General features: G+C 39.9%; 1 protein-coding gene across 28 annotated transcripts; it reads right to left on the bottom strand.

The window, feature by feature from the left end:
* Nucleotides 1-7,417: 7,417 nt before the first annotated feature.
* sh3bgr (SH3 domain binding glutamate-rich protein) lies at nucleotides 7,418-20,807 on the bottom strand. Of its 28 annotated transcripts, none has more exons than XM_051957642.1 (12): nucleotides 20,588-20,805; nucleotides 18,846-19,031; nucleotides 18,508-18,588; nucleotides 16,812-16,886; nucleotides 14,346-14,558; nucleotides 13,701-13,727; nucleotides 12,576-12,599; nucleotides 12,144-12,170; nucleotides 10,873-10,899; nucleotides 9,711-9,740; nucleotides 9,093-9,154; nucleotides 7,418-8,127 (listed from the first exon to the last, which is right to left on the bottom strand). In XM_051957642.1, the coding sequence occupies exons 1-11, from the start codon at nucleotides 20,630-20,632 to the stop codon at nucleotides 9,137-9,139; spliced, it is 753 nt and encodes a 250-aa protein (XP_051813602.1). In that variant the 5' UTR covers nucleotides 20,633-20,805; the 3' UTR covers nucleotides 7,418-8,127; nucleotides 9,093-9,136. The 28 variants fall into 28 exon arrangements, with proteins under 28 accessions (XP_051813602.1, XP_022052902.1, XP_051813603.1 ...); XM_022197210.2 differs by having other exon boundaries at nucleotides 14,346-14,561; nucleotides 20,588-20,799; XM_051957643.1 differs by having other exon boundaries at nucleotides 14,361-14,561; nucleotides 20,588-20,797.
* Nucleotides 20,808-21,946: the final 1,139 nt, after the last annotated feature.

The raw sequence follows: 21,946 nt of genomic DNA, 5'->3' as shown, positions 1-21,946 counted from the left end.
CTAGGCACCAGCAGGGGCTCTAAATTTCCCCAAATGGTGAACTTTTGCTTTTTAAGGGCCGAATGAAAGGTTGCTGTAAGATATGTACACATAACTCACACAGCAGTGCACAGTTTCACTTTAAGCTGAAAACAAACACTCGCACTATACGGATGTAACAACAGCCAAACGCTTCACTTTCTTGATGGCATCAGCACAGGTATGCAAAATTGACAGGATATCAAATTCCTTCACTTTTTTCGTTTAATGCAAACTGATTCCAACAAAATCTAATCCAGTGTTCACATGCATTGTGATCAAGCAGCAGAAAGCCAGATTGACATTTAATAAGGTGTCAGCAATAGGAAGAGACTGCATTCATATAGTAGGAAGGTGTCTAACAAAAGAACAGAGAATGTGTTCATTTAATTTGTCCAAAGAACTGACAAACATAAGATCAAGTGTGTCTCTGTGAAACAAAGCAGTTGTAAATTCATGGATTATCGTTATTTATATGTTAATCATCTGTCATAATTGATCACTTCTATGTTTATTCATTTTCAGATAAACAAAATGTGTGTGTATTTCCAGGTCAAAGCCGACCTCTGCCTCCAGCTCAGCTCATGTTGCAGAGTTACATAAATAAGGTGAAAAAGAGAGGGCCCAGGATATTGCAGGAAGTAGGCTCTTTTGTCAACATATGGGATGTAGACTCAGAGTGTCTGATATGTGATGCATTGTGTTGGAACCAATCGAAGAAGGCTATAAATAAGCTGTCACGCTTGTATTTCTCTGGACAAATTCTGTTTTCTCCCTGTGGAATACATAAATTTACAAGCAACCTGTCAGTGTTTGGTGTTTTATTTTCATAGGGTCATAAGAGTCGCAGTTGTTCTTCCAAGACGATTTCAGCAGAGCAACAGAGCCAATGTGGGTTACTGTTTTCTCTTCCTAAGTGGGTGAACAAATCTAAACCTTTCCAAAAAACAGGACCCAGCGAGTGCCACTTTGAAACAAATTTACCAAAACATTGAAAAGGCGAGCAGAGTGAGTAAGAAAATAAGAGAATAACAGCACAGCTCCTCAGGTCTGTTTCTGTGAATGTCCAGATGGAGATTTGTAATTTGATTATGCCAGAATCATAAATAAAGGAAAAATGGAATTTATTGAAGAAATAATTAAAGGATAGTAAAAATAAATAAATAAAATAAAAATGAAAACTGTTATTAGGTCAAGCCATCATTCTGTAAAGTAAACTTCATTTATTTTGTTTTTAATTTCATTCAGATTCCAGATATATCTTTGACAGCTGATGACATTCACTAAGATAATATGTCTAAGAAACAATCAAAACACTCGTCTATTGTTTGTAATGTTTGCATTTTTGAGCATCCTCACTTCTCTTCTGCCCATCCCTATAAAAGCTTCTACAAATTACAAATTCTCCCTATCAATAAGATATGAAAAAACAGGATGAAATACAGACAAACTGGGACAGAAAGAGAAGAAGAAATTTTTAAAAAGAAAGTTTAAAAAGGGAGGATGTGGGAGGTTAGTCTGGCAATAAAACCATTAAAGTTATAAAAGGTTGCCATTTCCCAAAGAATTTCTCAGAGTTTCATCACCTCATACCGGACTGTTTCCGGGTTTTATAGATATATAAAAACATAACATCCTTGAGCCATGGAGTCTTGAACATTTTGGAGAGTAAACATTTTAACAGTAGCCTGCAGAAGCCAACAAGAACCAGTTGATTTGGATTAAAATAGATGAACAGACTCTTGGGAAAGCACTTGATAACCCACTGTGCTCTGAATGTTGGGGCGGACTCTTCAGTCACTCCACAGACATCACACAGAGTCACATAAATGCACACTTCCACGGTTGAATTTCAGGATATTTTTGTGGCTTGCTACAGCTGACAAATGAAGGAGGCAAAAAATTAATATTAATGGCAAACCTTGAAATGTGAGATAACAGGTTTATGGCACAGTGCTCAGGGTGATGTATAACTTGTTTGTGGCGAGCTAACTGCGTTACCTTCTACAGCCAGCATGCGGAGTCGTAAATTATGCATCCCTTTAGGAAATTAGGTCTGAGAAATATCTAGGCCAGCCTATACAGCAATTTCTTTTCATTGCTATCACAGAATGGCAAACTAATGAGCATAATTTGTGCTTCCTCCTATTGGACCGTGAACTAGTGACTCTGAAGTCCCCTGACCGCTGGATACATCTCACTGTTAACTAGATAGGCAGCCATTTTTAAGAAAATTAATTATAAAGTGCAGATAGATCATTAGGCACTCTAATTATTGTCTGTGGGTTTAATCTGAAGGGTGCCGCTATCAAGCACCACCGCAGCACTGAATGTGGTCGTTAATACAAGCACATTACCGGCCTCAGTGCCACATCTCCAGTCAAACAAGCTGCTGCCTTTGCTTTGAGCTGAACTTACTTCAGTCCAGCACGAAAGGAGGACGACGAACAGAGGAAAGATATCCATGTTATTCAGTCGATCCAGTCAATCCATTGTTAATGCCAAATGGTTCTGTAAAAAGAATAATTCAGTTATTTTGCGATGACGGCTCATTAGGATTGCAATTTCTGTCCATTGGTCTGATGAATTGCTATGATATTTATTACAGACATTCTTGTTCGACTAGAGGATGAATCATAGTAACTTGGAGATTCTGTGACTTCCTGTAGTACCAGCAACAGGTCAAACAGCACATTTATGCTGTGAAATACCTCAACATCTACATTATAGATTGGAGCAGGCTTTTATAGAAACATCTATGGTTCCCAGAGGATGAAACCATCAGAAGGTTTTCTGTGGTATTAAATGAAATGTCTCGAGAGCTATTGGATGAGATTTCCATCAAAATTTCACCTCCCTAAAGATGAACTGTAAGAATCTCCTAACGTTCCATGTAGGATCATCTTCAGGCCAATAATGGAATTTTAATTCCCATTTCCATTCAGTTGCAGTCATTTGGTGATTAGAACCGTTGCCCTGCAGGTAGAAGACCCCTGGTTCGCATCCTGGCCTTCCTGGGATCTTTTCTTCTTAAAGGCAATATGGAGGATGGGTTTTTTTGTTTAATTTGTCTGATTCACATAAAAATGACTATACTGACCTTTAGTGGACTTTGCATGTATGGTCTCTAAAAGAATAAAAAATAAAATAAAATAACTGTGGACATGGCAGGACCTGAAAAACATCAGCCAATCAAAGCGCTCGGACCGAGGCGTTTGGTTTGCTCCCTTTCCTGTCAATCAAAAATCTTCCAGCTCAGGCCTCGTTACGTAGATTACGTACGCCTTGGACTTACGTGTTTTCTGTATGTGTTGCTTTGGTATAGCTTCGGAGTTAGCTGGCGACTTGTTTTGCTCATCTTTTTTTTACATAATGGCAGATAAAGATCCAGGGGGACCCAGCCGTAAAAGACAACTTCACGAGTGCTACGCAAGTTTCTGGAGGGGGGCATTTCTTCGTAAATGTTAAGAGGGGGGAGGTTAGAGGTGGGTGAGGGAGAGGTTGTATGTGCGCATGCGCATGCTACGTTCAAAGTCGTAGGAAATTAAATCTCCTCTAATGCCTTTAAATGTCTTTAAAATATGTGACCTTGATTCCTTCTGATTGTATATACATACAAATTAGGGTATACAGTGGTGGTTAGCTAGCTGCAGCTGGATGGTCCCCAGTTCACGTCCCCCACCTTCCAGGGATCTTTCTGCATGGAGTTTGCATGTTCTCCCTGTGCATGCAAGGGTTTTCTCCAGGTTCTCCAGCTTCCTTCCACAGTCCAAAAAACATGCTGAGGTTAATTGGTAATTCTAAATTGTCTGTAGGTGTGAATGTGAGTGTGATTGTTTGTCTCTATAAGTAGCCCTACGACAGACTGGCGACGCTAATAAGGATTATGCGGTGTATAGATAACAGACAGATGGACATTCTCATCCGCTTCAGCTGCAATTTGTGTTTTCACGTCAAACCAACATGGTGAACATGGTACCTGATTCATCAAAGTGGGACAAAATATTTATACAGACATACATCACATTACTTGCTCTTTTGATATGTTATCGATATATCAATGCCAAATATTGCAACTTTTAGTAAAACATGCAGGTACTCTAAACAGAATCTCACATCTGCTTTGACTTATCAGAATTATTGCTTTGTAACTACTCGTGGTGGCAGTTGTAAAGAAGAAAGTCAGGAGGGAAATGGTAGACAACACACAGTGACACAGGTATCATGTTGTATCATAAATTACTGTTTTGCAATCTATCAAGTAGCCATTGACCATTGTTATCATGGAAAATGGGTTGTGAAAATGGGTTACCTCTATCGCTTAGCACTCGCTTTACCATCGTCAGTGTGAACATAGCATTATGATTTTAACATTTAGTTTAAACCCACAGTGGACAAAAGCGCAGATTTTCAAGGCTGTTAAAGTCTTGTTTAACAAATCATGTGCATATTTTCTGTTATTCGGTATTACAGAATTAGAAGACAAAAGACTTTTGCATCTTTCAAGTTCATCTCACAAAAGAGCGAAATTTTTCAGGATGAAATACAAAAACAGGTAAAGTCTTTTAAGTTAGATTAAAATCATTTCTTATTTAATTAACTCTGAGCTTGATGCATTATTCATTCATGCCTTCCAAACAGCACTGAGGTTGGGGTTTTCAGAAATTTAAATGCAGCAACGCAAATGCAGACTGAAGAGCCAAAACAAATTACAGCAAATGTAGTTAAAGCTGAATAAGATTTATATGCAGAGAGTCAGTCCATGCAGAAAGGTGTTTTAGCCCTGATTATTTTAGATGCATAAAGTAGGCTATTTCTATAGAGAGGTAAAATATAGTAATTTTAATCAAGTTAAGTTCAGGTCAGAGTATTATTATATGCTTAGAAACTCACCTACCTTACTATTAAGTCAGATCTTGTCAACAAGTAAGTTGATGCACTACACCTGTTTCTTAAGCATTCATTTCTCACACAGATGAAAGCAGAATTTACAGTCCAAGTAACAATAAATATCCACAAATCACACTGTGTCTGTTTGACTCACCTCAGCCTCTGTGGTTGAGCAGGAAGTGTCACATACATCTCAGCGATGTTGCTCCTTCTTCATGCCTGCTGCTCAGTCAAATCACCCAAAACTGTCCCGTTAAATATTACCAAACTCAGTGGGAACTTTGCCCCGTGCCACACACACGCACACACACATGTAAATACACAGTGTGACTCAGACTGCAAACAATACCCCTTCTAGGTCTCCAGTTCCCAGGGGCCTGACAACAAAGTCCCCTCCCTTGTCATATGAATGGATTCCAACACATGCGATTTATCATTTCAGAAAATGGGCACACATTTTTGTTAAAGCCAAAGTGCTGGCAGATCTGATTTGTGTTCAGTGCTTTGCCAAAACACCTCTCCAGCAGGAAGTACATTTACTCAGTTGTTGTCGTTAAGTACACTTTGAGGTGTATGTACTTCTCTTGAGTGGTTTCCATTTTATGGTAGCCGATACTTCTGTTCCACTTCTACTACAGTTCATGTTTTTTACTCGATAACTATTCAGATTAAGAACATACTGTAAAAGACTCTTCATCCTGCATCAAACCCGAAGAAACCAGTCTGGGTGTAATTCTACATTCTGACTTTATGCCTCATATAAACAGAGTGACTATGGTAGCATTCATTCATCTCAGAAACACAGCCCAGTTATGGCCATTCCTGATGCAGCCAGATGCAGGCAATTTAATTCATACTTAAAATCACAAATAGACAACATGCACTTTTTATTTTTTCTGAAGAAGCTGCCACTTATCCACAAACAGCAAAAACCAAGAGTAATGAAGGCATCACTCCAGTCTTTTAACTCTGCATTTTCCCTCTATCTAATAGAAGTGACTGCAAACTTCCTCTACTTGTATATGAAGCCCTAACTTTGGGGAAATTTTTAACTGATCTGTGCTGGCATACACCTAAGCCACATCCTGTTAATGCCAAATCCATCATTTATGACAGTTGTCACGCAAATGTAATAAATGTAAAGATATATAGTATAAATACACTGCCAATCAAAATTAAAAAATATTATTAAAAAATAAGCACACTGGACATTTGCCCTGTGTAGACAAAGGTATTGTAAGCCACACATGGCTGTCACAGATCACAAGTCAGTGAAATATAGTGATGCTGTCCAAGCAGGTACTGGTCTTACTGAGTATATGTAAGAAGGCTGGATGTCATTAAGCATCCCTAAAGACTTTGTCATGGTGCCCCTTTACTAGCTAAACCCCCACAATGCTCTATCTATCTTTGCCAACACAGAAATGCCCATTCCTACGGTCACTGCAGAACTAAACAGTAAGTTCCTCCTGGTGGTTCAACCAAATACAACAGCTAATCTCTGCTATTTAAGGTGGGTACTATCAAGGAAAACGGTACTGAATTTGAACTCAGTATCAGCAGAGCACTAAATATAAAATGACTCTGAATTAATAGGGGGGAAAAAACTTGGTTGAGACATCTCTGGTCACAGTGGCTAAGGATCAGTCTGCATCACAAGTTCCCGGCTGTTTTATGTCTCTTCATGAGTCCGTAGATCTTCTACTGCTGACTCTCTCTGGCAACCCAAAATTGCAGAAAACTGGAGATGAAAAGTAGGGATGCAGCTTCTTGCACTTATCTTACGAAGACATTAGGGAAAACTTTTAAAAAGCACTTATAAACATGTCCTTTACACCTTGCACCACCTCCTTTGGTATGTCATTTCTCATTCATTTTTATATCTGCTTGCTTTTTAATGTTATTTGTATTTACCGCTTGTATTTTTGCACTTTATTTTTAAAATTATTTTCACTTTCATTTTAATGTTCAGGTACTTTGAGCTGCATCTAATGCATGCAAAATGCTATATAAATTCATTATTATCAGTTGGTTGTAAAATATAATGTACTGTTACAGATTAAACTACAGCTTCCTAAACACTAAGACCCCTTACAATGAAGGCAGTCACAGAGAAAGTAAATGTGTTCAAATTTTCACTTAACCAAAGAACGTGACTAATTCCTCCACCACGTATCCACCCATATCTTTAAGTAAACAAAGAGCAAATCCCTCTTGTTATTCTTGGCTCCTGACCTGTGGTGGTCCTGCATAGATGGCAGGCTATTGTACATAAATTGAGAATATTACTAATGTGTAGCCAGTAATATACTATACATGCCTGGCCAGTGTTATCTAAAAATAACAATAATAGTGTATGTTCCTGTTCACCTCTACCCAACATCTCTTGGGACAAGGCATTTGCTTTCCGTTACGCCCCTACACTGCTTAACATGCACAATGGTCCATTGATCTATAAATATGCCAACAAAGGAGTTTAAAATAAACCTAAATAGAACCACTATGGGTCTTTTCTTTTTTGTACCAGTCCACTTTATTCCATTTTCCATTGCATCCAAGTCTTAGCCACATGTTTCACTCTTCGTTCAACAAAGTGCATTGTTTAGACAGCAGTATTGGCAGAAGCAGTTGTAGTGGTGGTGGAGTAGTTTGCAATTTTGCAGTATGTGCATATTTCCTGTCTGACGTGGCTGTTAAAAGCCTCGGTTTGCATCGATACATTCAGCTGATAGGAGTCGGTAAGGCATGACACTGGAATAAAAGAACAAAAGGTGAATTATGATCCTCTGAATCTGAAAGTCAGGAGTCAAGTTTGCCAAGGTTAGATCTTTTTTGAAAAGGTCACTGCCGCCTTGTGTTAGAAAACTAGGATTTCTAAAAGTAAAACATGAGAAATATGCTTGAGTTTAACAAAACAACAGCGCATTTTACAAAAGCTACTCATGACAAATAAACCAACACCACAAGCCTACTCTGCACATTTTCATTACAGTAAGTCTCTACACAGAAAATATAAAAATTAAGTCAACATTGCAGTCAAAAGGGAAGGGAGCGAGGGCAAATGTGGGTTAGGACTTTTCAGCTCAGATGGCGCCTTCAAGGACATGACCGGCGGCTTCCAGTACGGTCCAGTGCGGCCTTTGGGGTAGAGGTCTGACGAGGGCTGAGGGGGTCAAGCGTCAGGTGTCAGGGGGAGATGGATCGCGGGGCTCCTTCAGGCTGGAACACAAGACAAACGCATGGAAAAAGAAAAAAGAAACGAGGTCACACATTTCCTAGCTGTCTGCGGTGGCTGAGACTGCCACCACCACCACTCCGCCTGTGCCACCCAGCGTGCCCACTCCTCCGGAGGCACATCTGAAGATCACTTAGCAGCTTCCTCTAACAAGCCGTGACAGAGGCTTGCAGGGGCTGGGAGACAGCAAAAAGGGAGGAGGGAGACTAGTATTGGCATTCCTTCAGAGCCTGCACTGTGGGCTCTTCCTCCAGTGGCTCGTGGATGCCTGACACGCAGAGGGGGAACTAAAAGACAGGCTTTGAAGATTAGGATTATTATCATCACAGCCATCATCATCACTGCCACCGCCTCAGAGGAAAGAAAAAGATGGGGGGAGGGAATTGTGAGATGTTGTTGTTGTGGCTCCAGATGATCCCCAGGCACTCTGAGTGCTCACTGAGGCTGTTTGCAGATGGAGCCATAGTGGCGGTCCCTTGTAAATAGGCTGCTAGATTTTGTTGTTGTTGTTTCCGCTGTGTGAACACCTCAAAGCGCAGGTCAACAAAAAAACAAAAGATAACTCCATCCAACTACTACAGTGAAGCAAGCAGAGTCTCAGTGTTTGTATGTGAAATTTACACATTTTTTAAGCAAAGGCAAGGACATCTTCTGGGCCACTGCTTAAATTTGTACAATACGTGATATAAAGCTGACAGGGTGAGTAATTGTGTTATTTTGCATTCACCTTTGATTTGATAGCGAGGTCAAAGAGGCATGCAAAAAAGCAAAACACTGTTCTGAATACAGGTTTATCTTCGTAATTAATCTGGTTACATAAACGCCAAGTTTAAAAGCAGCACCATGAAGTCCTATTCGTTCATCTGCCAATCCACATAATGCTGTACTGCCCCCCAGTGGTTAAGCAGAAGCGCTGAAACAAAGCAGTGGAGGAATTGAAGTGTTTTACCTGGACAGCAGTAAGTCAACATCATCAGCATCGCCTGGTTTTAGCTACTCAGCCTCTTCCTCCTGTTAAAACAAATAATAGATCATTAGAAATACATCGAGCAAAAGCAGTGAAAGATCAAAATATATGTTTTTAAGGTGACTGTGTGTTGTGTTGCACAATTATGACACATTTCACATGTTTGTAATGGTACATGTTTTTATATGTGGAAACATAATACAATCCCAGAGCAACCAGAAGCTGCTTATGTCATTTTCTGATTGTTCATGTCAGTGACCCAAGCTCTCCAGTACAGCAGGGATTATTGAGTTTAAAGTGGAAAGATTACAGTCAGATATGCCTAGTTTGTTGCATAAATAAAAGCAACAATGATTCATCCCACAAAGCTGGTATAAAAAAAAAAGCCGAGAGCTTTTCTTCTTTTTTCACAATCAATTGTGTCTTAGTGCTGGTAATTCCAGTAAACCCAGTCATTACTGGGAGCGGGTTATCAGGGCGTTGAACTCATCTGTGTTTGTGTCCAACACAGACATTCTCTCTTAACCGGAACTCGACTTTTTGCAGGCATTTCAAGCACACAGGCAGAATTTCAGACGTGACAAACTGCTGTAATACTACCTGTGTTTCTTCCAAGTCTTCTTCTTCCTCCTTTGACACATTACAAAAAAAGAGAGAAAGAAGGGGGTTGTTTGAAGTCATGGTCCACATTTGCAGGAAGGTGAGAGGACTTCACATGTTAGTGGTTACAGTGAGGGTGGGTTAAAAATGGAGGAGTAATCCGAGAGAAGCGCGGTGGTAGCAATGACAGCTGGGCCGAGAGAAACTGAGGACACTAATGACTAACAGGTTTCTGTGAGATGACCTAAGCAAGACGGTGATGCATCATGTAAGATGAGGTTTGAGACTACACATCATGTACTTTCTTTAGGTCTTATCACTCAAACTGTGGCGGTTGTTGCCTGTTAGTGCAGTTTGCTGACTGTCTTCTTGAAGTAAACAACACTCTCATCGAGGGACAAAGGGAGTTGACTTCATTATTTATAATTAGATGCAACGATTACTTGATTCCAACCAGTCGTGCAACGTAAGATATTGCTTACCAATACGCTATCATACAAACAGATCTACTCGACCTGGAGACAAACTAGGCAGCAGATCATAACCCAGCAGATCATTTCATATAAAATAAGGGTTTTTCTGTGCATTGTTTTCGTCCAAGTATTGCACAACAACAAGATATGCTCCATTTCCTCCATCCTCTCTTAAAACTTGTCACATCCACTGTGTTTAAAGTGCTCTTGTTGGCAACAAGAAACCAAAGCCATGACTTCTCACAAAAGAGAAAAAGACATGTCACCCTGTCAACTCCGTGCTCCTCCCCACCCACCTTCAGTTCGTGCAACACAAACAAACTGAAAACATGTAATGCTCATGTGCACACAGGCAGAGTGGAAGAACACAACTTTCCACCTGTTCCACAGACATCAAATCAAAGAAGCACAATTGTCTTGGCGGACTCCGAGAAAGTGCCTCTTTGAATATGGTTTAAAATTCACTGCAACACCAAACAAATATTATACTTGAAGTAATGCCCATGACCAAAAATCCGAGCGGTGACACATTCCCACGTGGTGCACTGGGCTGCATGGAGAAGGGTTCACAAAAACGTACACATACAGTCTTTTGTTTGCGATTGGATCATGCTGAAAAATCCCACTTCCAGTATGATTCACACCGTGCAAAACAAAGAAAAGAAATACACTTCACAATCATAATATACCTCTTGTACTTCAGCCTCGTCTTCTTCCTATGAATGAAATCAGGTGGTATTGAGTTTGTGAAAGAGAAGGAAAGAAGACCAACGTAATGGTCTCTGAATGGTATTTCTGTTACCACACTAAATCCACCTTTCGGTAAAATAATATATCTCTCATGCTGCACACCATCAGGCATCTCTATGGAAAAGAATCTAAACTTCCATGCAGCACATAGAATCAGAAAGAGGAAAAGAGAAAGGAAGTACAGTGGAAGTCTACGAAGCCTTAAAGAAATACAAGACGCCACAAACCACAAGAAAACTACCTCACTGCCTTCATCGTCTTGCTCCTGCAAGAAAGGTAGGACAATGACAGAACAGATGGAGAGGAAGAGAGGGAAGAAAGGGCAAAGCAAAGCAAAGCAGTGAAGCATAAGTGCCACAAGCTCAGGCGGAGGCTGGAATGTCTCAGAGAAGCAGAGCTCTTTTCACACAGCGCTTTGAACAGGGATACGTTTGTGACCCGTAGACTAACTGAGGCCTCGACGTGTTGGAGAATATTCGGATTTGAGATCTGGTTAAGTTTGAACTCTGCAGGGACGCTACTCCTAAGTAAAGCAATGCTGTGTGAAAAGTGGCTGAAGTGATCACAGGCTGACTGAAAACAATGAAAGAGTGGGTCTCTCTGCATGTACCCTAACTGGCAAAACAAAGCACTCTTTGTTGTTCTTAAAGCTCACTGCAGTCGGCCCACAGTAGTAACTGACGGCTACACAAATGAGCCAACCAATATTCTCTTAAATGGGAGGTGGTAGAGGGTCATAAACACATACTGCACATTTACTACACTGCATTGTTAAATTTGTGTGAGAAAAGTAAGAAATAAAATAGTGATGAATTATTAATTAAAATCCATTCGTACTTTATAAGAATGAGTCTTATATTGGCAGTTCTGCTGATAATAATATGAGGTTTTATAGTTTCATTGTCACTGCATATGTGAGTGCATTAAAAGGCCAACCTTTTGGTATTGCCAAAAGTGTTACTGCTGCTATTGTAACTTGCACTTAGATCTCACTCTTAGCTTTCTAAACGCTGCAAATAGTGTGTGACTTCCTGGAATATCCTCAATAAGATAAGATGTACTAACAACCAGCATATAAGACAACTGAAGTAATGCTTGATATACTAGGAGGTAGCAAAGAAAGCAATAAAATGGCCACAAGAGTGACTGAAAAGAGACAGGACGAACTCAGAAAGGCTAGGGCCAGGTATAAAGTATCACGTGAATCTACCTCAAGCTGTCGTAGCTCTTCTTCCTCCTAAAAGAAATAACAGATAGCAGGTCAGCGGGCTGTGTGGGGAGCAAAAAAGCACCACAGGCATGCACTAAAGGAAAGTCTTCCGATTTAAAATGGAAAATATGGGGATAGTTGAGGTTGTCGGGAAGCAGCTACAGGACTGGGAAGAAATGATGAGCAGGATGTTAGCAGAGAAAAGGAAAGAAAAGTGGTAAAATAACAGAGATGATAGAGGAGGAGGAAAAGGTGAAGTCTTGAGGGGAGCAAATTAAAGAGTATACAGCTGAATGGAAACAGCAGACCAAGACCTCCTCCCACCCCAATGTGACAACAACAGGACTCCCTGATCTCTGCACCATCGAGCCCACACTGCTGATGACTATACGGAGGAACCGCAGAAAGAGACGATCACTCAAGCACAGTTACCTCTGACTGCAAATCCTCTTCCTCCTGGAGGGAGCAAACCAAGAGGAGATGGACAAAAGAGCAAAGAAGGAGTCATACAATGTGTGTGTGTGTGTGTGTGTGTGTGTGTGTGTGTGTGTGTGTGTGTGTGTGTGTGTGTGTGTGTGTGTGTGTGTGTGTGTGCATGAGGAACAGGACTGGTGTGAACACCAGCAGATAGTCCTCTGAAATTGATGCATATCAGTCAGTTGATGGATGGACTGGAACATGAACTGAGGAAAGATGTCAGTTCTGAAGTGCTAAATGAAATGAGATTAGTTACTCTGTGTTACTCTGCGCTGCTCGCAACCTATTAAAATTGATGTTTGACAACAAGAATGGAAGACAACCCACATGAGCACGGTGTAGAGGATGTTCAACAGTAAAACTCAAGTTAAACGTGGAATTCAGAAGAGAAATGTTCACTATCTGATGATTATAAAATGCATTTCTACCATAAGAGTCAGGCAAACAGTGATCTACCTAAAGATATTAGTTTTTAGAAAACATAAAATTAAAAATTCTGAACAGTCAAATTTATCTTTGACAGAAACAGAGAGTGGGAAAGGTTCTATGTATTTATTTTATAGCAGCAGAGACTTGACTGGGTCAGCCTCTAAAGTCACATGTTTAATGAGAAACTCTCACCAAACCTTTTTTTACTCTACCTTTACCGTTTAAAATTAATGGTAAAGTACGATTTTTGTGATCAAATACCATCTTGAGAGAAGAGTTTCTCTGCTTTTTAATCCATCTCTCAGGTAAGGATTTAGTTAGCAGCTAACAAACATGTTCAGTTTAACAATAAGTGGCAGACATGGATGGTCATTGGTGAGAATCAGTCAGAACACTGGCTCGAAACCAGTAATAACTGCTAAGAAAAGAAAGAGTTAATAAACATCCATTTAATGTATTTTGTATGCATTCCATGATATGTGAGAATAATGAGTTCTACTGAATATTAGCAGCAATCACTGAAAATGGAACACACATGATGTCGAATGAGTGCAGCCGCCTCTTACTACCAGCAAAGTTGACAATGAAATGATAAATAAAACTCTTTAAGTGTTAACTGTAGTGTGCTATGAGGATTTTTGAGAGACTCACCTGTTCTTCCTCTTCTGCTTGGGCCTGCTAACAGAGGAGATGAGACAGCATTAGAGAGATTAGAGACTAAAGTTCATCCTACACACTGTACATCCAGTAAATCCATACTGTACTGAGACAACAGATCAGGCTCACTGAATCAGACAAAGTGGGTTTTTCAGGGATCCTACTGACACAACTTGACCAGGACGGTTAATGGTGCATAAATATGCAGTGCCATGTGTGGTGCATCATCAAAGACAAGTGGGAACAGTGCCATCATCCAAAAAACAAAGATGAGAAACTTATAAAGAGTAACAGAAACACAAGAATAAGGAGGTTAAACATCCACTGGGACTGAAGGGGCGTATAAGAACAATAAACAGGAATGTTGTACATTAGAGGTTGGTAAATGACCAGATCCAGAGAGAGACTGGAGGAGGAGATGCAATACAAGGATGAGAGGAACTTGAAAAGGAGGCAAACCTTAAATATGAAAGAAAAGGACGACGTTAAAGGGAAGGTGGAACACTAGAGGGAAAACAGATCATTCCAGGAATGACGGAGAAAATGTGGGAAGAAGAAATGAATTCAAAACATTCAAGGGGCGGAGGAGAAGAGGCAAGATGACGACAGGAGGTTAGGTTCGAGTTAAGTGGCAATTACTGTGTCCTCAGTGACCTCGTCTGTTTCTTCCACGGCCTCCTCCTCTGCCTCTGCAGGGGCCTCGTCTCCTGCCGTTTCTTCGTCTGCGGCTTCACCATCGGCAGCCTCTTCCTCTGCCTCCTCCTCCTCGCCACCCTCACCTCCCTCCTCATCAGCTTCCTCTGCCTGCTCCTCCTCTACGTGTGCATCGCCGTTACGCTCCTCCTCTGGAACCTCCTTATTGGGAGGTGAAAACAACAATGTGTGATCGAGGAAAATAAAAAATGTTATAGAAAGTAAAACTGAACATTTACTCAGGCACAGCACTCATCAGCTGGAGGGGTTTAGATGCGTTAGTCTAGTAGGTAGACATCCAGTGAAAAATGAGAAGGAGGAAAAATTCAAAGGGTGAAGTTAAGGTTTCAGAACTGTGGAAAAAATATGAAGTTTAAAATGATGCATTGTGAGCTGAAAACAGGCTATTGTGAGATGAGAAGATCAGTGCTATTCTCTGATGTACATGATAAATAGGAGTCAGCTAGCTTCGCTTAGCACAAACACTGGAAGCAAAGGGAAATGGTTAGCGTAGCACTGTCCTAAAATAAACACTTTTGCCTCAGGCCTATTATATCTTATGGTGTTATAAACCAAAATAAACACACCAGCATGGCTACATGGAGTTTGCTGCCATTGGTTATTTCCACTTTGTTTCCTGCATGTCTATGTAGCTTCTCAGTTGATCCAGATCATGATAATATCAACTGGACTTTACTTTTTTGGTTCTTGAACACATTTTCACTTCTTCTCCAACAGGCTATTTCAGTTCTAACTCACTGATATGGAGAAAATTGTTGTGAAACTTCCAGGTCAGGGAGGATTCAGGATGTTACATGTGGTAAACCGTCCTTGGGAGAAATCTCAAGACTGCATTGTAAGTACCTGTAAGTGGTGCTCCAGTTTAATATAGATAGCTCTCCCAAACCGTCTGTCATCTCTGTCTAGAATATGAACATTGCTGTGTCCAAATGAGTGTCTGTTCTCTTTAAAATGCAGGTTGACTGCTGAGTCTTGTCTCCCTGTGTTCAGCCATGCACTTGTGGACCCTATATTTATTATAGTTCTGTGCACTCCTCACTACATTTAACTGCATATATACTGTAGCTCTGATCAGCTTGGTCATGCATGTGTTATCCTTGCAGTGAACTAGTTTTTGACTCAGAGTGATTAAATTCTTTAATTCTCCAGTATTTTTTATTTGGAGTGAAGCACGTTTCTCAGATACACCATCTACATAGTGAATGGTAATGTTGTCGTGGTTGTTCTTTTCATCAGTGTTTAAAATTGTGCTTGTTTTTACAGATTCCTTTTTTTTTTTTAAAAAGTAGACATTGGTTGAAGAACCAAAAACGAGAGGTCCAGCTGTCTTCTACTGAAGCTCTTAGATCAACTATTTCCACCCTTTATTGTAAGCTGTGGCTTCCTCATGTGACGCATTCAGTCATGAGAGAAATATGGATGTTTTAACCTAACACTCTGTCAGACAGAGAAAAAAAACATATTTTCCAATTATTATGCTAATCAGTCTACTAAACCATATTTACTAAGTAAGCAGTAAAAGCAGAAGGGTAGCTCAACTCCTCCTGGAAACAAAATCCAGCTAAAATGAGCACAGTTTACGCTTTGTTTGTGCAGCTCTGCATCGCACCCTGTAGGATAAAAAAGGGCAGATCATACAGTAGGTTCAGCTAAGCAAAAGTTTTTTTCATCTTGCAAAAATCTATATAATCCATTTCATGCTTTTCTCAGTTCATTTAAGTCCTGAGGCAGAAACTCAGCTGAGATCAAACAGGTCCTCATACTTTTGCAGCTGTCAATATCCTGCAATTCAGTTTCATCAGTGGGGTAAAATTCTCCTCATGAGGAAATGTTTGCTCAAATCCTCAGCTTCTGTTTTAAAGATGGTTTGTGCTGAGGTTGAAGGAGAAAGGGAATTTTAAAGTGTTTAGGATTTTTTTTTGTGGGAGGAAGATTGTTAGAAAGTTACCAGTAAAATACACAAGAAATCACTGAAATACACACAAAACACTTTCTAAAATACGTACTGAATACAAATATAACAAATAAGCTACTACAATGAACAGAAAAACATAACATTTCACAATTAAAACCAAGCATACTAAACATTTTAAAGTATTAATTGCAGATAAAGGAGAAACATGATGCTTCACAACTCTTTGACAGTGTGAACACGGTGATGCAATTTCACAGTGTTATCATGGGAACTCACAATACTATGTTATTGTGAGCTGAAATCTCTCACTCATGCAACACAAAGATTAGTCAATGTGATGACTGGGACAGAGCGGCGATGAAGAATCTGTTCAAGTCAACAATGGTGGATGTTATTAAGTTATACTGGATGGAAAGGATAAGATGAAAAGAAGCAAAACATGAGGGGGAAATGGGAAAAGGTAACGACGACATTACTATTGAGTCGTCAAGGTTTTCATCGGCATGGTTCCCATTCTCCACAATGTGGGCCTTGTCAGCCTGCTCTGCCTCCTGTGTCAAGGAAACGATCTGGTTTAACACAAACACTTCACACAAAATCAGGGCAGGGAGTTCCTCAATTGCTGATGCGTCCTTTACATTAAACATCAAACAACCACTCAAAAGGGTTTTCTTGACATAAAGGTTCATTGTTTCAGTCTAATCACATTTAATAGAAAAATAAAAGGATGTTTTTGTAATTACTGTGAATTTATGGTGAAATGACGACAAAAAGCCTAAAATATTCAGGTAAACAGATGACAGACAGATGATGTAGGCATGAACGTTTGGCAACATGACTATATAAGTGAAGAAAATGAGTCTTCTTTATAGTTATTTGTTGTTGTCTCGTAAGCCTTGTTGACTTTCTACATGAGACAACAACAAAAACTTCATCATTATTCGCACATTGGCCGGCCCTCTGCAGGGCTCTGAAATCTTTTAATACCCAAGCCCCAGTTGGTCAGCAGTAATCTGATCGGATTTCAGCTATTGGATTGGATCAAATCTGGAAAATGGGATGTTCAACAGAGAAGAAAGGGTTCTTAACTCGAATTACAGCCAGTAATCTTGGTTTTGCTCTGGATTAAAACTTAAATAAGTGTTGCTGAAAACTTTTTAGTAAAGAATTGGGATATCTGTGATCCACAAATTGAATTATCCTGAGGCTAGTAGAGGGCTGGATTCAGGATGGATATCAGGAACAATGTGTGATGAAAGTTAAAAACTGGTCAAATAATACAATGTTTGTTTCATGTAGTATATATAAACACCAGTTTCATTTTTGAAGTTGATTTTTGTTTAACTGTTACACTAATAAAGCAGACAAGATAGAGAATAAGACTACTAGTACAGCAGAGATAACAGAGATGTATCACTGAAAAAGTTTGAACTGACAACTTTTTATAACTTAAAACAAGTGTGCAATATATATTTATAATCTATTTGGAATTCTAATTATTCTACCATGGGTCAGATGGGAAAAGTTTAAATGGTATTGGAGTTTGTATTGCTGTATTGTGTTGTTTTCTCTCTCCACATAAATTGACTTCATGATGGCGGGTCCCCTCATTGTTCCTTATATAGCTTGGAGTTGATGTTGGGATTTACAGTGTTTACAGTCTCACTGGAATTGGTAATCTTAAAAAGTTTGCGTCTGGATCAGGGTGCTCCAATCCTACATTGCTTTGAAAAAGCAGAATATAAGTGAGGAGGATTATCTGATCCTGGATAGCAAAAGCTAGGATTTCCAAATCCTGGAACTTTTGAAAGAAGTGGGTCCAAAATAATTAGTTGATATGATTATTTCAGTTACAGACACAGATTGTGGTCATTCTGCCGAGATTTTTGCCAAACTTGTAGATACTGATTTAATTGTACTTTTCTATTACGGTACTTGAAATCCTAAAGAGATAGCTTAGCAGGCAAAATAATCCATTAATAATGTATAAAAAGTCAACGAATATTCCCTGCAAAAAGCTATCAACAAGAATATGATGCATCGCAGAAAGTCATATCAGAATTTGCTCAACTGAGTTTAATGATCCAGATGGACTTATAGCATCAAAAGAAGTTATACTCATTTGTTTAAACATGCTTTCTATGATTAAAAAAAACAGAAAAGAGTTCCAACCTTTGAGCCAGGAGGAGGAGGCAGCCCCAGGAAGGCATACACTGAGTTGTCCTCCTTGGCATCGAAGAATGTGTCATAGTCCTGCATAAAGATATGAGGTCAGATGTTTTTAATAGTGCATGACATCTTCAGTTCTGCTGGTGAAGCCTACTTTACTAAATTAAATTACCAAGACAAAATACAAACACTCTCCTCTGTTTGCTTCAACCTCATGGGTACACTTGCCCACATATCCCCATGACCCACATTAAAGATCCCTCATTCTGGAGCCAACCATGAGTGAACGAACACAGGTCTATAGCTTTGTGAGTCCTCATTATGAATGCGGGGAAACTCACCCCGCAGTAGCCCTCCTCATTGAAGATCTGCGGGGGGAGGGGGATGCCGTTGGCGGGTTTCTTCTCCTCTGGGACGTTCTGCCTCATCCACATGCGGTTCTCCTCGTTGCAGGCGATGTCCAGCTGAGTGTAGTCCACTTTGAGAGCCTCCAGGAAGCCGACCACATCTTGCTGCTTCTTCTTGATCTGGAGGGCAGAAAACGAGCAGCACAGCCATCACTGATTGCACAGCATGTGGGAAGAAGGCTGTAAAACGTAACTTCAGAGGAAAAATATGGTACAATCTGGTGCTCAGGATAGAAAGTGTGCACTATAAAAATGACAACATGGGTTTACATTGGATACATGATGCTTCTCTCCTTTCCTGTCCTCCTGATGAATAAAGTGATTCTGATTCTGATTCTGATCTATATCAAATAAACAGAAACAGTTAATTGATAAACAGGCTAGTTAACACATAAATTGATAAACAGTTAATTGATGAACAGAAAATGAGCCGTGAAATCATCATTTGGTCATTCAAGTCACTCATTTTTTGTCATTTTTAAAAAACATTTTGACTTCTATTTTGTCCTTTATTTATCTAGCATATTAATTTATCCATTTTTAAATTCATCTATAGATCTTATATCACATTTTCTATTTTTGTTTTGCTTTATCTGGTGTTTTCTCATTGCATGCATTATGTATGCTAGAGTTCTCTCAGTTCCTTAATCCTTGTGGTTTGGAGTTCTTAATTTTTAACATAATGTTGGGACTGGGGGGTATAGTTTGTATTGTTTTATTGCATTTTTAAAAATCTGTTTGCATAAATCTATTTCATTTGTATGAAAACTGCTACGTAAATAACGTCTGATTCTGTTTGATCGAGTACAAATATCACATATTTGCTTCTTCTTGGTTCTCCAATGTGAGCAGATACTGCTTTTCTCTTAGTTAGAAATAAAGACAATAAAAAGGGGTCTGATGATCTACTTTCAGTATTTCTGACAAATTATAAACAATCTTTTGATTGAAATCATCAGACAGAAATGAAAATAATTGTTAACAAAGCAGATAAACCAGATGAAGAGCATAAATGCTTGATTCTCCAAGACTCATTGTACATCGCATTCAGTCATAAAGTGTGATCTGATCATTTGGGCACAAAACAAAGTTCTAATATGTAATCAAGTCCACTCAGAGGATTAAAAACAAGTTGGAAGACAACACTGTTAACTAAGTAGGCCACCATGGCACCACTGCACTGGTTCAAACTGCTTATTTAGCTTTGCCAAAAGTAGATCTAGGGGATGAATCCACCCTGCCCTCTGCAGTTATCACCCCACCTAGTACACAGATTCTGACTTTAAGATGCATCTGATCACAAACAGTATTAAAAAAAGTTCTTTCTTGAGGGCAGAATCTCTAAGAGCAGCTGTGTAGTCCAAAGCGCTTCTATATTGGGGTCTGTGACATGAAAAAAGTTTGGGAGCCCCTGTTCTAGAAAGCTCTGCATGTGAATCACATCGGCTTGATGATAATGAAACAAAGACATAAAGCGCAGCTGAAGCATAAATCTCAGATCGAGCCACATGATTGTCAGCAGTCTTTAGGTTTGTCAAAATCACAGGCAAGTGACATTAATTTCGAGGCTTCGGAGTCGGTGCGAGAAAAGACACCGTCCTGATCGGTAAAAGGAGCACAAAGCAGGAAAGTTTCGAGTTTAAAGAGAAATCAAGTGAGTTGGGTTGAAAGCTTACCGCTGTGGATCCCGATGAAGAGGCGAGGAAGACTTTGATAACCATTTTGTTACAATAGATTTGGTGGAGTATGCAACAAGTAGGCTCTTAAAGGAGCAGCCAGTCTCCTCTATTATTAGAGCGCACCCGGGACCGAGACATAGCACTGGGATCACACACACACACGCGCACACACACACACACACACTGAGATCACACACACGCACACTGAGGTTATTTTTGCCTCCATTAGTGACGGATTGGTGGGTTGTCCCATGTCCCCATGGAGGCGCAGCTCCACACACACTGATTGGCAACTTCAGCTGTCTGTCCGTTCAGGGGACAGAGAAGTCGATGTCCTGCTCTTAGCTCAGTTCATATATGGACAGAAATAGCACTGACCAGCACTATAGGCTGTCACTGCTCTCCAGTCCAGGGGCAGGAGATGTTGAGCAACTTCCAGGTGCTGTGTGTGTACCTGGAAGTTATTAGATCCCCTCCTGGTTCGACCTCATACGACCACAGTCTTATCAAATTTCGTCAACTTATTGCTCCAACTGTAAATTACGAAGATGTTTCTCTGTCTTCTGCATACAACAACAACAACAACAACAAAAGTTGTGGAAAAATCATTCCTTTGTTGCGTATTCTGAGGTTTCCTTTATTTTTAAAGGAGTTTCTTTAAGTTTCTGTATGATTGAATATTGTTTTACACTATGCAGACGGTAAACTATTCGAAAATGTGTGATGTTGGGCTTGACGGTCTCAGACAGAAAATGGATTTTTTCCCCCTAATATTCTGAAGTTTCGTTAGGCCTACATAAATGCATTGAGAATGCTGAAATCAAATATTAAATGTCTCTGACACAAAAAAACAGTTAAAATTAATATATCAACATTGACACGCATATTTCCTCATTGCGCCGCTGGTTGCCATGGCAACGACGGGAGTGTCTTTATGAAAAGGTCCCTGGCAACCGTTAGTAAAATGATTTGGTTCCGTTTAGGTTCAACTAAATGTCACATTTAATAAATGCATCCGTGGCGTACAACAGGACTGAAAACAGAGATCCTCAGAAAATCTATTCAGGTTGGTTTATTAATCTCAAACTGATCTCCTAATTTACTTTTACTTCACATTCATGCCAAGCGTTTCTCTAAAATGTCGATCTTTCCTCAGAATGGATAAAGAAGCTACATGTGAGAAGCAGCAGGTCCCTGGTCACATGGTGGGTGATGGGGATGATGTGAGCTGCAGCACTGACAACTCCAGGCGGTCCTCCAGCCATGGCTCTGAGAGTCCACAATACTCATCCAACGGTGAAGATAAAGCTAGTTCACTAATTAACAGGACTCCAGATGCCCTGCCATCAGTCAGGT

Source organism: Acanthochromis polyacanthus, chromosome 13, assembly GCF_021347895.1.
Source record: "Acanthochromis polyacanthus isolate Apoly-LR-REF ecotype Palm Island chromosome 13, KAUST_Apoly_ChrSc, whole genome shotgun sequence".
NCBI classification, from domain to species: Eukaryota; Metazoa; Chordata; class Actinopteri; family Pomacentridae; genus Acanthochromis; species Acanthochromis polyacanthus.
The sequence above is the reverse complement of the archived record's forward strand: the minus strand, read 5'-3'. Positions and strand labels throughout refer to the sequence as shown.